General features: G+C 45.4%; 1 protein-coding gene across 1 annotated transcript in view; it reads left to right on the forward strand.

Moving 5' to 3' along the window:
• The window catches only part of il1rapl1a (interleukin 1 receptor accessory protein-like 1a), a 93098-nt gene that overhangs the window by 39765 nt on the left and 37096 nt on the right, over window positions 1-16237 (forward strand). Inside the window, exon 5 of the mRNA XM_041951040.1 lies at window positions 1508-1582. Coding sequence (XP_041806974.1) covers window positions 1508-1582 — 75 coding nt within the window. The remainder of the gene's footprint in view (window positions 1-1507; window positions 1583-16237) is intronic.

Genomic DNA, 16237 nt, shown 5'->3' on the forward strand with positions numbered 1-16237 from the left:
TCCATGTTTCTGCACTCATTTCAGTACAGAAGAAGAAATTCCAAGGTCTGCAATTATATCAAACATGTCATGCTTGCTAGCAGAGAAATGTGGGTTATAATGAGTTTAACATGCCCCAACTCTCCCTCATGATGTAATGCCACAGCAACAAAAAAATGGTGTCATAGGTATGAATGGGTGGCTGAATATGCCAAACTCAAACAAAGTGTTAAACCCAGCGGAGAAAGAATGGGCTTGACTCGCTGTTAGAGTGTCAGTGACTGTTTCTCTCCTGACATTCACCGTCTTCGTCGGCTTTTCCTTTTATTTGCAAACTTTGAGAAATCTTGCCGGCTAGCATCAGCAATGAGGTTTCAACGTCACTGACTTGCAGTTGCGATTCGTGCGCCGCAGAGTGAATGCACTCGCAGAAACTGGCTGCTCAGTGTGGGCACATTCAGCCACACTCACACACGTGAAATGAAGTCAGCATAGAGGTCAAACAAGTTAGCGCTGAGCCCTTCTGCTTACGCAAATTTAATTGTCCTGCCAATGCAAACACTTTGTCTCCGCACCAAATTAACCAATATTATAGGTAAGAATTCCCCTTCTAATGTTATTGCCAATATGTGAGAGACCAATGCAATGAGTCAAAGTCTCCCATTGCTCCAGTGCAGGAGCTCAGTGGTCTCAAACTGTGGCCGTGCAGAGCAGCTCCCAACTCTGAATACTGGATGTGTCAGCGTAAAAAGGCATGAAAAAGATACAAATGCAAAGGTTGTTTATGTGTCCTGTCTGAGTGGGAGATTCGACGCAGCCCCTCCGTTTCTCTCCCCTCGTGTCGCTGTTTAGTCGTGTGCGTACAAGACCCTTCTTCTGTTCTCTCAACCCCTCAACCCCAAAGAGCGCAGCCTTTTCTTGCTGAACACACAAACGCTTTTAACAACAATAAAACTGCTGCTTGTTCTGGCATTCCCCAGAGGAAGGACTTCAGCAGCAAGTCTTGACATCCGCCGTATGGATGATTAGCATCATTAGAGCATCAGCTGCTCCCTCTCCCTCAGACACACACACACACACACACACACACACACATACACACACACACACTCCATGATGACTCTTCAAATGCAGAACACTCGTGCAGATTAAATGGTGACATGTTCTTGGCAATGCAGTGATTAATTTATGATTAGAAGTAGGCCAGATGAAGCCAAGGTCTATAGACACCAGAGAGCCATGTGTCTGCAAAGAGACAAAGAGCAAGAGAGTGAGAGGAACGAGGACAGACAGAAAGGGGATGAGCATTTATTAGCTTTGAAGAGGAGATAACTTCTGTCTATGCTCAAACGCTAACAAATCATTTTAAGGCAGCGGGGCGATGCAAAGAAAAACATTGAGAGCTAAGTGTAGGAACCAACTAAAATACCGCATTCAGAAACTCTCGCTATTCTTCAGACAGTGAGCCTGCTGTGTTGGTTTGTCTTGTATCACACTGTATCTAAATTGTGTCTTTTCTCCTTTTCAGCTCCTTTGACCGACAAGCCGCCAAAGATCCTGTTTCCCTCTGAAAGCAAGATTAGCAACATGGAGCTGCAGCTAGGTAAGAGCATCATGGGATTTCCTCCAGCTGCAGTCAGTGCTATCTGTGTCATTTCCAAATGACAAGAAATGGATGACTTTACAAATCCTCTCCAACACACCCTCAGGCGCTGAACACAGATTGATGATGGCACTTTTATTTGCTAGAGAAACAGGGGGGGAAAAAAAATCGTAAAAGTGTTTTCCATATATGCAAATGGTGGGTGCTAATGTCCCCAAGGCTGTTTTGTCAACAATGAAGAGCCCATATGGTGCCAGGGTTCCATACGCTGGCTCGCCACATGGAAAAGCGGCTGCTTTCAGTCGCCGTTGTTTGTCTTCTTTGACGTGGGGTCACAACGGGCCTTCCGCGTGTGCACGCGTGCGCTGTTGTGTTTGTTTTTTTTTCCTGTGACAGCATATTGCTTGATTTCTGGGCACAGTCCGCCGTCCACATGGTGCTCGCCGCTCTACGAACGGCTCGTGTGTCTGTCACGGTGAAGCCGATCGGACAAGACTGAGAGGTCTGGAAAGCGGGGGAGGGGGGGGGTGCATGAGTATGTGACAGGGAGGGAGGGGGTGGGAGCGGAGAGACAAAGAAGGTGCAATGACTCACTGAGAGGCTACCTTTTGTCTGCTATCTGATGCTGTTGGAATACAGGTAGTTCATTTAAAAATGCCTCCACGGTTGGCTGATCAAGAGTGAAAAATTGCTGCTGTTGATAAACTGACAAGCACGGCCTCACGTGTCGGCGCAGTCACGCCCGCGCATGAACAGGGTGCACAATGCAGCTATTTGTGTTATTTATCTCTACAACATGTGTTGATTCACAGGGATTCTGAGGTAAGGGTTGGCTTATCCTGTGAAACTTTCTTGCAGCCTCTCTGCCAGTTCTTTCTCATGTACGCTGCCTGATGGAACGTTTTGGTGTGTTGTGGATTGTGCGTGTTAAAGGGTTTGGCGGCCAATGGGGGCAAACCACGCTGCGAAAGCCCAAAACAGTATTAGGAGAAACGTGCTGCAGCTTCAGAAGTGACGGCGGTTCAAAAACACATACGGAAATCCAACACAAACACGACGGAAACGCGCTGCAAATAAAAAAAAATGCTTCAGAAAGGTAAAACAAATGCATTAAAAGCAGCCGCACTGCAAATACAGAAACAATGCAAAGTCGAAAACACACAAATTCCGTAAACGAATGCAAAACGAAAACGTTGCATTCCCGGACAGCACAACAGAAGTGCTCCAGCATGCAGCACGGTGGCTTTTCATGCATTTCTTTTGGCATTCTGTTCTGGGCTTTCGCAGCGTGTTTGTCCTTATCGACTGCTGTATTAGTGCACTTAGTACTGCACAGTGAGTTAAAGACTTGTTAGAGGCAGTTTTAAAAGAAGAGTGGTCTCAATCGGTGCACCCATTTAGTCAAGCTCCAGAAACTATGCATCCTACATTTCCCACAATGCATTACCATGGTGTCTCTTTTTCTCACTGTCTGTGCCTGGTAAATGCCCATTTTTGTCAAACTGCATGGCCTTAGTTTATAATGAGGTTGTCTCCAGGTCCAAACCAAGATAACCTAGGTGACATCACCAGGGTTATTTTCTCAGACTTAGTCAAACTCCCTCCAGAGTCATAGAAGACATTATCAAACTAAATAGTAGACAAGTGAACTGATACTGATGGGTAATCAGTGGTGGACCCCTCTAGTGGTGTGGCACATTAGGGCTTGGTACTACCATGGCAAAAAGAGAGTTAGGTGGAGAAGGAGTGAAAGAAAAAGTGGATGTGATGTCGTGCAGACTCCCAGCAGAGTGTCTAAAGCACAGAGACACCGAGGTAAATATTTTACAGCCGGGCTCCATTTTGTGTGCAGAAAAGTTGTGTCTCCCTCCAGACGGGAGTTTCTCTTTTATTTAGCTTTATTTATTTATTCTCCTCTTCCTTAATATTTGTTGAGTCATGCCCTTAGCAGCTTTATGGGGCAACGTGGCAGATTTATGGTAGCCAGAACGTGCACAGAGAGGGGCTGCTCCCTTGTGGCAAGTGGGAGATAGAGAGAGAGAGAGAGAGAGATGGGATCCAGTGGAGGCTAGTGGATGGGCAGTAAAATCAGAGCCGTAAGCAGAGAGATAAATCTGCAACACTGCCGGGAAACACAGCCCCACTTTATCTCCTCGGGTGCTGCAACCAGTGCAGGTCTCAGACAGCCGCCATCGCAGCCGGCTTTATACAACATGCACACGCACGCAGACATAAATAAAACACGCATGTTACATAAACTCTAACAGAGGACGTGCAGCGGAGACGCGGTGGAAAGTCAAAGAGGATGAAGCACAGAGGAGGTCCACGAAAAGCAATGACAGTGAAGCAAGAAACAAAAGTGGTCATGGAAGCAAAGAGGGGCGTCAGAGGAAAGAGAGGGTTCAGTTTGTTAAGAGAAAAGGATGAGGGGGAGTTTGTTTGTCTCAGGAGAGGGGTGTCTTGTCAGAGTGTCCCCTCCCCGGGTCCCCAAAGGTCCCCCTGCCTCTGTGTCCCTTTCTGCTGAACGGCCAAGATTCTGCCACTCAGGACGGCTCACACCGAACCACAACACCAGCACCAAAAAGCAGCGTTTGTGTGCCGCCGTCGTAACGGATCTGCGAGGCTTCAGGGCGTCAGGACTCCTCAGGGACGTGCGACTGCACCGAAAGCGGGCCTGAACATTACTTTTCCAACAACTTGACATTTTTGATGTTGTTTCCAAAGGAGACTAAATCAAGGTTGTGTGGGATGGTTTGGATTTCTTCAGCAGTCAGCTAGTTTCTCTATTGCCAGATTTACTGCTGTCCCCCAGTGGCGTGTTGGTGCAGTCCACTTGCACCTCTCCACAACAGGAGGATGATTCATGTCGCGGGGTTTGAATTCTAGCATTCCGGGGTTCGTGAGATGGAGCTACACAGAAACACACACACACACACGTTTACAGCATGTACGACATATTACGCAAAGCTCCGAGTTTAAAACACACGCACCCACACAGACTCACCGCCTTGGTGTTGATTCCCCCCTCGGGAAGATTTGTCATGGATTCGCTGTCCCAGAGGACGGGGTGGAGGGATTCAGCTCATGCTTACGCAGCATGTCTCTTTCTCACTAAGTCTTCCTCTTCGTCACGTACACACACACATACACACACACACAGATATTCACACGTGCCCCTGCACCGTTTATGGTGGGTAGGTCACACACACACACACACACACACTTGTGGCGCAGGATAATTGTAACTAAGAGAGGACTTTACTGTCCCCCAAAGCCAGCAGATGGGTGCACTCTACTGGAAAGGAATTAGAATCAATTATTTCAGAGAGAAGGACCCGACAGCGTGAGATGGGCAGCAGGAAGGAGATGACTCTTATACAGTATGTGCTTTACTTCAACATGTGTGGAGGCACACAGCCATGCACGCTGGCGCACGTACATCCTCGTGCTGCCATCTGTAGTAGACTCACACTGAAGGATGCTGACGTTCCTGATGTTCCTGGTGTTTTAGCCGTGTGTTTTTGACACGCTCAGACACACAGACAGACAGCGCGGCTGTCCCCCTCTGATCCCACTCCCTCCTCCACCACTTACCTCCATCTTCTTCCCTCACAATCCGGAAACATCTGTCTGCTGGCAAGGACTCCAAACAGTGACAGGGTTTTATGTGTTTTTTGTTATATCAGTTGAATCCCTCCAATCAGTGGAGTTCGCTTGTGTGGGCAAAGTAAATCCATCATGTGGAGTTCAACTCAAATTCGACTATTTAGCCTAAAGCATATAAAAAAAAGATGCTGCATGATTTCCATTCAGTCATCAAACATCAATAGTACAAATACTGTAAATCTCTAGCTAGCCTGCTATCAGGCAAGTGCCAAGATAAGCTGGCGGGCTTATTTTGCCTGACTGGCTTGTCAGTACTACCATGTGACCAGCTGGCTAGCATGCTAAGAGTTAGCTTGCCAACCGCTATGTCGCCACCTGTTTTCAAGAAAGTCTCTGTAACTATGCCACTTTCTGGTCTGAGCAGAGGCACTGAGACGCTATTAAGGCGCCGCTGCTTCTTGTCACGCCTCCGTGCGACAGCCACGGCTGGGGGCATGATGTTTTTTGTGTTGTCCGTCCGTCCGACCACCTGAATTTCTTCAAATTTGGTACAAACGTCCTCTTGGACCCAAGGATAAACTGACTAAACCAAGCAGATTTTGGTGGTCAAAGGTCACTGTGACCACACACAACACATTTCTGGCCTTAATGCAAGAATTCAGTTTTGAGGAAATTTCACACAAATGTCTGATAGGACAAAAGTGATGAATCAAGTGATGACATAGTATATCCAAAAGGTCAAAGGTCATCTTTGCTGTGACATCATCATGTTCTACAAAAACACTTTTCTGGCCATTATTCATTACCATACCTCAGGAACAGAAGGCGAGATTGTGGCCATATTTCACATTTGGTCAGAAACTGAATTGATGACACTAATCTTGGGCGTCCACCTCGAAACTGATCTTCTCCACGGTCGAGTTGAAGATGTTTTTGAAGGATCCACGTTTTACAATTTGTAACTCCTTTGCAGCAACGTCCATTTGTATAGTGTTGTAGTCACCACAAGCTCATTGGCTCTGCTGATATTGAGCTTCAGGTGATTGTTGCACCATATGATGAAGCTCTTTATCAGTCCCCTGTGCTCCTCTGGAAAAATAGTGTCTAAGTAAAGACAGCAGGTTTTTCGCTGCACAGTATTCACTGCAATCATACATGTCAATATAGTGATAACTTCCATTTCACCAAAAATAGACTCAGTACCCTCCCTACATGTATTATGTGATTCTTGACAGACATGGATGTAAGTGGAACATGACTGGTTGGCGTTTGCAGAGCTTTTTCCATAATACTCCCTCTATAAAAGCCTACTGTGATTTTGATTTTTGTCATTTCAACTGTAGGTACGACAACAAAACGACACTCTGTAAGCCTACTCGCAAGTATAAAACCTCAGCTTTCCTCCTGCTGTTTCCTCATGCCAAACCCTTTACCCATGTTCCTGCTCCCTCCCGCTCCCTCTTTCCGTTTGGTCCTACTTCCTTTCATCCCTCCCCTCTCCTCACAGCCTCACATGCTGACCTCTGCCTGCTTCAAGGCTGAGGATTCGTCGTCTGAATTCCGTTGAAGTGGTTGCCGCTCCGTCTTCCCCTCTCCTCCGTTCTCGTTAAGAAGTCCACAATACTGAAGACTTGACTTTCGTGATCTTGAACACCTAGCTGCGACACCAGACGTGTCACCTCTCCATGGAGAAGGGTGAAATTGAAATTGGCGTTGCTCTGGAGAGTTACTAAAGGTCAACACAGAGTCACTTCACTAAATTACTCTCTATCTGTCTCTTGCTCTCTGTCTGTCTGTCACGCACGCACACACACACACACACACACACACACACACAGCTCTCTCACTCTCACTTACCAAAGTTCTCATCACATTTCTTTTTTCATTAAAAAACAGAATATTGGTGTATTTTCTTGTTTGCTTGTGCCTGTGTAAGAGATGTGATGATGATGTTGTTGGCAATAGTGTGTAATCTTACTGAGAATCTGTAAAAAAGACAAGAGGATGCGGTCCAACTGCACTCTTAATTTTTAATTACTCAAATACCTATATCTTTATGGGGGAGGCAGAAGGGCCAAGAGGCACTTTACCAATTGGCTGTGCCGGTGTAGGTTTTCAGCTTTGTGTGATAAACGACATATTTACATTCTAACACAGAGGGGGAAAAATGCAGAGAAAGCCAGCCCTTAAAGGTCACTCTGCAGATACGGGGGGGGATCTGTCGTCATTCAGTTTGGTTTCAGTCCCACAGTGACCCAGCATTAAGTAACCCATGGTGACTGGTATGGTAACTAGTATGTCAGCGAAACAAAGCTAAATGTTTAAGTGCGTGAACGGTCGTCATTAATCACAGAGTCTGGGGCTGAGAGCAGGAGCCTGCAGTATGATAAATGAACCTACAGCGCCTTTACACATGCCTAACAGCAGAAGGAGAGGCAGGAAGGCAAGCAACGAGGAAATACACAAAGGCAGAGCCAGAAACAGCGGCACATAGCAGGGAAGAAAGACAGACACGGCACCCCGCCTTGCATCACATACAGCTGCTTGTTTATTGCCGCCTTGACATTACTCTCCACAGCCAGCGAGGCCGGCGAGAAAGATGCAAGGAAGGAGGGAACCCGCTCTTTATTCGTACCAGGCTGTCGGTTATTTTCTCTGCGAGGCATCAGGCTGACGTCGGACTGTCAGGCGCCGCCTTTGAGCAGCTGTAGTTTTAGCGGTTTGTCCAGCGCTGTTGGTTTTAATAGACCTTATCAGCAGCCGTTCAGCCGATTCAGCATGCTGAATCGTCGCTGAGAAAGAGCTGTCTGTGGCTGTCTGCTCAGCCCAGTGAATCAGTGACTTCACCCATTTAGGGTTTTTTTTTTTTTGCCTTTTACATCTTCCACAGGCAGCACAGAACAGCAGTGCAAAGCAAAGCAAAACTTTTGCAGCGACAGTACCAACTTTTTTATCCGACATATTCTCGGGTCCTATCCCGCAGTCTGCGATGGATTGTCTGAGATTTGACTTGCGTTCTATTTAATTAAATGCAACTTTCTTGTATATTAAAGCAAGTACAGGAGGCAGGGAGAACATTAATGAGGGTTTATTTGAAGCTTTGGATCACAGCAGACTTGCCTATGACTTTTTGTTTTTACTCATGCATGCTAAAACCTGCCTTACGGCTCTATCACCTGTTATGAATAATGAAAATATCATATTATTCATAACATCACATTGTTGAATTCCACACCATGAGACTGTATGGCTCTGTTTAACAGTGGTGTGAAAGTTTGTTTGTGTTGATGTGATATTTCCAGTAGACAGACATGAACGATGTGCATGCATGATGGCATGATTGTCCTCTCTGTGTCAAAGTGCTACTTCTAGGATGTGAGGTGATGTGACGTGACGCATCGGTCGGTTTTCGTCAGCGCGTTTCTGTTTGGTGTGTCAGGTCCATGAGGCAACAGATCTGCTTTGTCTCTCCGTGGCCTCGGTCCAACTCTATGCCTACTGTCAGTGTGCCGATTCAGTTTTGTCAGTCATGCATCTGTGCATGTGTGCCTCTCCGCGTATTTGTCACACAGCCATTAACCGGGCTGCGCCGTGCAGTTGTGTAAAATCGGTCACCGGTGAGGGTTTCTCCACCTTTTAAGCTGAGGGATGTCTTTAAAGAGAGAGGATTTAGGTAATGGTAGCTTTTACCTCATCTGCCTCTGATACTCAGGCTCACTGACAGGCAATCAAAGACAAGGAGCACCCCACTCATCCCCGCATCACTCTGTATTTGATACAGGACGGACAGACAGGAGGAAGAGGCAGAAATAATGAGACCCTTCTCCTTTTCAGAGGCTTCCAGAAGCTGCCTTTTCATCCTCTTCCTCCGGTCACTGCCACCTCTGTTAGGTCAAGATGGCAAAGATGGGATCAGGGGATATCATCTAAGAGAAGCTCGACGTACAGAAAATTACATTTAAGTGATTGTCCCAATAGGCAAATAGATGGATCTACAGTAATGAGAAAATATGGGGAAAGGATGGAGAAGTGAGAAAAGAAAGAGGGGGGATAGAGAGAGATGGAGGGAGAAGGGGAGAGGGAGCTGGCACTGGAATGACATGCATGAACAGCAAAGCGAGCAGGGGAAAAGGCGGCTTTGCCATTCACTTTGAAGCTTGCTCCACTTCTGTCTGTCTTACGTAACAGAAAAATGAAGAAAAACAAGTGCCAAAAAAAACAAAAAAAAAAAAAAACAGGCAGGATGGAGAGAGAAACAGAGGAGGCAAGACAGAACTTCCAAACTTCAGCTCTGTGATGTTTCCGGCATGCGAGTCGCTGTGGCTGGACGACGGAGTTAGTCACCGCGCCACGGCGAGCTTTGGTGTCGAGTGAGGGGTAAAAGCAGAAAGAGAGGGAGATCAGTCAGTGGTGTGAAGAGAGGCGCGAAAGGAGGGTTGAGAGGGGGCCGTCGGACAGAAAAAGATAAGGAGACGGAGGAGAGGAACAGAGGAGGAAGGAGGATAAATAGAGAGGACAGGGATCGCACTGAGCATTTGAACCCCGGAGAGCTATCTACAGCAGCTCTCTGTCTTTCTCTGCGTTACATAAGCCGATCTCTCCATCCCCACTGCTGAGTGTTTGGAGACCAGCAGAGGCCGTTCACGCATGTCTGTTTTTCATTAACCAAAGAAGACCCCCAGCCAGAGGCCGTGGCTTCACGCAGCACTGAGGAGCACTGTAGCACTTTGGCTAATACCCCCATCACAGTCGCCCTCTTCCTGCCGTACCGTTGCTTTTTTATGACAATCCGTCTTCATGATGTCACCGTCGCCCACGGCAGTGAATGTTGCTATGGAGATCAGTAGATCTGCGCCGAACTGCTGCCTTAGGGAGAGCGCATGCAAGCCCACGTTGGTGCCTGTGCATGTGTTCGTGCGGGCGTCCTCCTGCATGTGTCTGCGCACACGGTTCATCTTTAATTGCCATCTGCAATCTGCATCCTGAACACAGTCAGTAATTCGAGAGGCCCAGCGTGGGGTAAATAGCTGAGGCTCATTTACAAGTGTGTTAATGGACTTTCTCTCTTTGTCTTTCTTGTTTTCGCTCTTCCTCCCTCGCTCTCCTCCTCTGCCCCACTCCCTCGCGCTCTCTCTCTCCCTCCCTCCACATAGCAGTCACACTGTACGGTAAATCAAAATGTACTGCAGAGCAGAGTAACAGCAGCAGTATAGAGGAGGTCTGGGCCTAATTTGCATGATTTTATGAGTAAACACACTGTTTTAGGAGGATGGTTATCCTCAGTGTTGCTATTAAACATTGCTGTCTGGACTGTGATTGGCTGCTGCTGATTCTATTTTAAAGAATAGAAGTTAATGGACGGTGCTAGCCGGAGGGGATGCTTGCGGGAAAGCATAGCCAGCTGAAATCAGATGAGCATGTTTTGTTGACTTAGGTTGTTATTCTCACTAATGTTCAGGAAACTGCTCGGGATGAAAGAGACATTGTGGTGAATTTGAAATAACCAGATAAACCTTTTTCTAACCATAATTTGGCCACTGGAAGGATGAGAGAAACCCTCATTTCCTTCAGCTATTTTCGCCTCTCTGTGCAATTTCTCCGTTCTTGTCTGCTCTTTCCTCCTCCCCGCTTCTTTCCTTCCTCCCTTAACTACTCTGTTCAACCACTGAAATGTGTTATTAGTATTAAACAATGGAAGAATAGGCATTTTAAGTGCAAGCTTTACTTTCCTTAATAAGTACCCTCCGTGGTAATAATTACCCCCTTCGAAACAAAAGAAAAAACCCTTCTTGGGTTCCTAGGCAATAAGCGTGCAGCTGGGATTGTGTGTTTCCTGCGTTTGTGTGTGGGTGCACACTTACTGTTGCATATATATAGTTGTGCACATGTCAGTACAGATTGCAGACCTTTTCTGTTCATTTTCAGCTTGTTTTTGTTTTAGTGGCACCACATGCTTGTTTTATCAGGCCAAATGACCTCAGCGACTCCCAAACACTCTAACCATCCCTCCCCTCCATACTTGGAAAGGTGGATGACAAAATCCACAGTTCTTCTGGGCACAAATGATACCAGGTAGTTTGAACTTCATTTGAACCTAAGAGGGATTCAACTTGGCCTCGTTCTGCACTCAAGCTGAAGACGTCGCAGTTATTTGGTGGAGCTGCAACGACTAGCCAGTAAACTGATTAGTCGCTTGCAAGAAAACAAATCGTCATTGTCATTTATCAAACAGCTATGTGAATCTTTAGGTTTTGGACTGCTGGTGGGACAAAAGAAGCCATTTGAAGAAGTCACGTTGGATTTTGAGAACCTGGGATGAGCATTATCCACATTTTTTAGACATTTTACAGACTGAAAGATTGATAAATAAATGGTTAGTTGCAGCCCTGTTATATGGTGTGTGTTAACCACTAGGCCACCAGGACTCCCCAAAGAGTCTGTCTATAACGTGAATTGGTAGCGTCTGGCTGATATTTAATAGTCATTATTCAGTATTCAGTGTGCTGATATTGATCCCTGTGGGCAAATAACATTGGCCACATGCCACAATAACACATCCATTCTGTCATTAATCACCATTTAACCGGCTCAGGTTGAGCCAATATTGATATCAGCGACTCAGTGCATGTGAGATTAAGAGTATGGATTAGCTTTGATAAAAGCCAGCTTCCTCACTGCCTCCCTTATGGGCTCTTATCTCAGTTTTAAGTTTGGGGCTGCAGACTGTGACAATGGGGGCAAGCTCCCCAACTGTATCTTAACTAAGATGCTTTGTGTGCTGCAGCAGTGCAAAATTTTTTTTTTTTTTTTTTTTTTTTTACCAAGGAGAAGACAGAGGTAATTCCTTTTAAGGCCGGTCGTTCGACGAGGCGGTGATGACTACGTGTTTGGCCACACACAGATGCAAAGCCACAATTAAATATGTTAAAATTAAACAATTTGGCATTCAGTCTGAATATTAGGCCAGAACTAATGAGCCTCCGTGTGCGTCAGACAGGCTGACGATGCTGCCGGGGAACTGTTCTTTCTTACTTCTGAAGCCTCGTCTGAATTCTCCCTCACAGCACGTATGTTTCAGGAGCACAGCGGACACATGCTTCTGCAGCGTGCTGCTTGTAATTATACAGCCTGATTCAAGCCAAAGCAGGAAGTGCTCTGTCCAGTGTCGCCATCGTCATCATCATCTTCACAGGGCTCTCGTCCTGATAAGCTCTTGCTTTGAGGGAGAGTGTAAAATGCATTTAAAGAGAGTTTGTTTGTTCCAAGCATCCAAGTTGCATCATTTATGCATCTATCCAGCCAGGTAGGCCACCGTTACCGTCTTATCTTGAACATGGAGGCTGTGGTTTATGTCCTATATCCCGCGAGGGTCAGCTTTTAACCACCTTTTCAAAACTTTAACCCAGTTAGTTGCCCCAAAGTCTTAACCACGGCAGTGGCAGATCAGCTGCATTTGGGTCATTTTGGACGAAACTAATAAATGATCCTCCAGGTCTCATGGCGATCGTGAGGCGCTGTCACACACACACACACACACACATCCTGGCCTATCATCCCTCGTCTCTTACTCTCATCTCCGGCTGCTGTCACTGTCTATGTCAACACTCAGATGAGGTGTTCTTTAAATTCCTGTAAAGCTCTCACCATCTGTCCAGTGCTGCCTGCTGGCGTCGAACATGCCTGTTGCGAGGACTCATTAGTCTTTGCCTCCGACAGCCACAGACTTGTTTGGATTTGACTCTTCGCTTTAATCCTCCACACCTTCATTCGTCAGTTGACAGTCTGGGTTTTATAGATAGGCCTCATCATTTCTGGCTTTGGTCTTAAAAAAGTTCAAAATTTAGAGGAAAATTGGATTTCAAAACACTATTTGCAATGCTGACACTCGACTTCTGTCTTTTTTTCTTATTTGTACTTATTTTTTAAATGGCTTAGAGGCACTCTGTTGCAAAGTTTGCATCAAATTTCCTTTTTTTTCTCCTCATTTTTCTCTTCACTTTCTATAAGGACTAGAAAATTGTTAACTGTAACCATGGCAAACAGTGTCTTCTTACAGATCTAATTGAAACTCAAAAAAACACAGCATGACCCTTGAGTTTGGCTAGGAAGGCTATCGCCGACGCTTCTGTGCTCTAATTTGTTGCACTATCTATGTACCCATTTAATTGTCATCATGCTATAAGTACGGCCCTTTCCAAGCGAGGTGTGGGCACACAGGCAGTTGCACTTGAAGCAGTGCAGCACATTTGGCTGATGTGCTTTCATGAGTCTTCCAGTTTTTGGGCTATGTCTTGGTCAAATGCACTTTTTGTACCTCATGTTGGATTAAAGCGTCAGCTAAATAAATGTAATATAATGTAACAACACCAGCACACACACAACCTCACTCTACTTACTTTCTACCATATATCTCAACTTTACTTTACCCTCTCCTCACTGGCTGTTCTAATCGCATGCAGTCCCTTATTAGAGATAACATGACCTTTTGTGTGTTGGCAGTTTCCTGCGTGACCTTTTAAGAGTGAGGCAGACTGAGAACAGCTGTGGATTGAGTGGAGCATAATGTGGGGCTCCATCACAGAGTTCAGCCAGAAAGAGCCATTACATCTCTTTGTCCTCAACTGGAAAATGAGAAAATTAGTCACCTTTACGTATGTGCAAGTGTAGCCAAGCTTACAAGGACTCCTCTGACCTCATCTCTTGTTCTCCTCAGCAGAACAGGGCCTCCATATCACGCCTTGTTTCACAAGTAATCTGTCACTTTCACTCTTTCGTTGTGTTCCTCCTCATCACATTCTTCGCCGCCCATTGGTTTTGGACCTCTGCTACTATTTTCTCTCCCCAGCTCCATCACCCTTGCATTGTTATCTCTCCCTCTTTTGTGGGTCCCATTACCAGAGTAAATATGTTAATTTTGCGGGGGTGAAGTGGTGAATAAGTACTCATCGTGTGTACTTTAATTTACAACCCTCACCTGAGGCAAGTGTGTCAAAGTTCAGTTTATTTATAGCACAGCAGTGAAATTAATTTGGACTTGTTTACCTCCATGTTTCCTTTTCTTGCTCTTCCTTTTGAAAATGACGAGTAACAAAAATACATTGTGTTTTATCTCCTCTATACACCTTACTTACTGGTTAGTGATTATAATGAAAGTAATTTAAGAATAAGCATATTGTGTTTCCAGTATAGGCTGGGCTTTATGGTTATCGTTAATGTTCGGGGGCTGGTTAGAGCAAAAAATATATATAGTAATATATAATATAATATATACTTTATATACTTTGTGCAATGTGATGCCACCTTTCCCTCTATAAGGTTCCCTGTTCTTCTGTGTGTGGCTGTTCAAGCATGCACTTATGTTATTTCCAACAGAACAACAGTATTCCCTTTTGGCTTTAACTCTATCTGTGAAACAAATAACTTTCCCATCACCCAGAATCCCCATGCTCTGCAGGTAGCTTGGCTTTTCACCTAGATGAATTAACAGCTTGCACACGCACTAGCGAACACACAAGGAAAGACACACATGTGCATGCACACACACACACACACGCTCACACACACACATTCACTACCTTGCCTGATTAGAGAATAACTGTCATTGTTTGATGAATTGTCCATTTAGCCATTTTCTGCCCCCACCTCGTTGTCCACAGTCACATCCTTCAGGTGCTCCTGTGGAATAGTGAGGCCGTCCCATGCCAGCCAATATACAGTATATACAATAAATCCTCCAGTGTGTTAGGACTGCCCCTGGAGTCACCTCCCCATGGTGATACTCGACAAAAGGGAAGGAAGTTGAGCTGCCTCACTTTTGCAGGAATGACCTTAGCAGCGGTTTGGGTTAAGGGCTTTGCTCAAGGACAAATCAGAGGTGGGAAAGAGGGAGGGGCAACCACTGCTATTTGACTTTCCCCACACAGATTTATCCTACGTATCCTGCACACCAGCAAGCTTTCGGGTCACAGGCCCGTGTTTATCGCTGTCCCTTAGTGGTTCATTCGTGATGCTCAGTTTGTACTCGCTGCAGACGAGGACCAACCTGAATGTCCCACTGTGGTTCTTACACTCGCTGGGCACAATCTGCTTTTTGCCTAATCTCTCTCTAGCTTGGCAGAAGTGTAGCTGGCTTGGTTTTTTGTGATATTTCCATGAAAAATTATTCCTGTTCGCAATGTTAAAACCAACTTAAATTGATTCTTAAATTCTTAAATCGAAGGGGTAAAGCTTCTCACTTTGACGTTCTGCATGAATGCACAGAAAAGCCGGACCTCTAAGATGTCCGATAGTACTTGAACGCAACATGCATTTGTGGCCCGGAGGCTGTGAACAGTCTAAAACTACACACAGAACTGTAACGCAGCCCACACGTGTCGTCACACTTTCAACCATCTATAAATTCTCAGACATTTCTCATCATAGGAACTTCTTCCACTTGAAGTTATATATATGTGGAATGGTAATATTTATTCAAGTTTGATTGTACTTTTTTTTGTTGAATTGTTTTACTTTTGTTTCAGTATGTTCATGGATTAGAAAATGCATTTGCATTCATGACTTACTCACCAATTATCATATATATTTGTAAATCTGTCACCAGGACTGAGGCAAACGTCGCTCTCTGTGTGTACTTCTTTCATCTTGCCTGCTGATCACGCTTGCTTGACAGTCACATGTGCCTATTTCGCCCTCGTCCTTACCCGGTGATTTAGTATGGTGACAATTTTTATCAGAGTAGAGGCAATCAGCTGTATATTTTGGTTGATTTACTTTCAAACTACATGTACATGCATGTTATAGTACACGCTCGCATGAACACATGTCCACACACACACACAATAGCCAATGAATACACAAAGGGGAAAAGTATTTCCCAGTTGGTTGATATATGCTATATATAATTTTCATTGGTGTTTCAGTGTTCCAGTTTCTCTGGAGTGAGGTGGTTGTCTTGGTGGGAATGATAGTGCAGTGCAGTGGAGAAGTACAGAATGGTAATGATATCCTACAGGAGAACTTCCAGCCGTGCAGCGATAATCATTTCTACAG

Source organism: Chelmon rostratus, chromosome 13 (assembly GCF_017976325.1).
Source record: "Chelmon rostratus isolate fCheRos1 chromosome 13, fCheRos1.pri, whole genome shotgun sequence".
Classification (NCBI taxonomy): domain Eukaryota; kingdom Metazoa; phylum Chordata; class Actinopteri; order Chaetodontiformes; family Chaetodontidae; genus Chelmon; species Chelmon rostratus.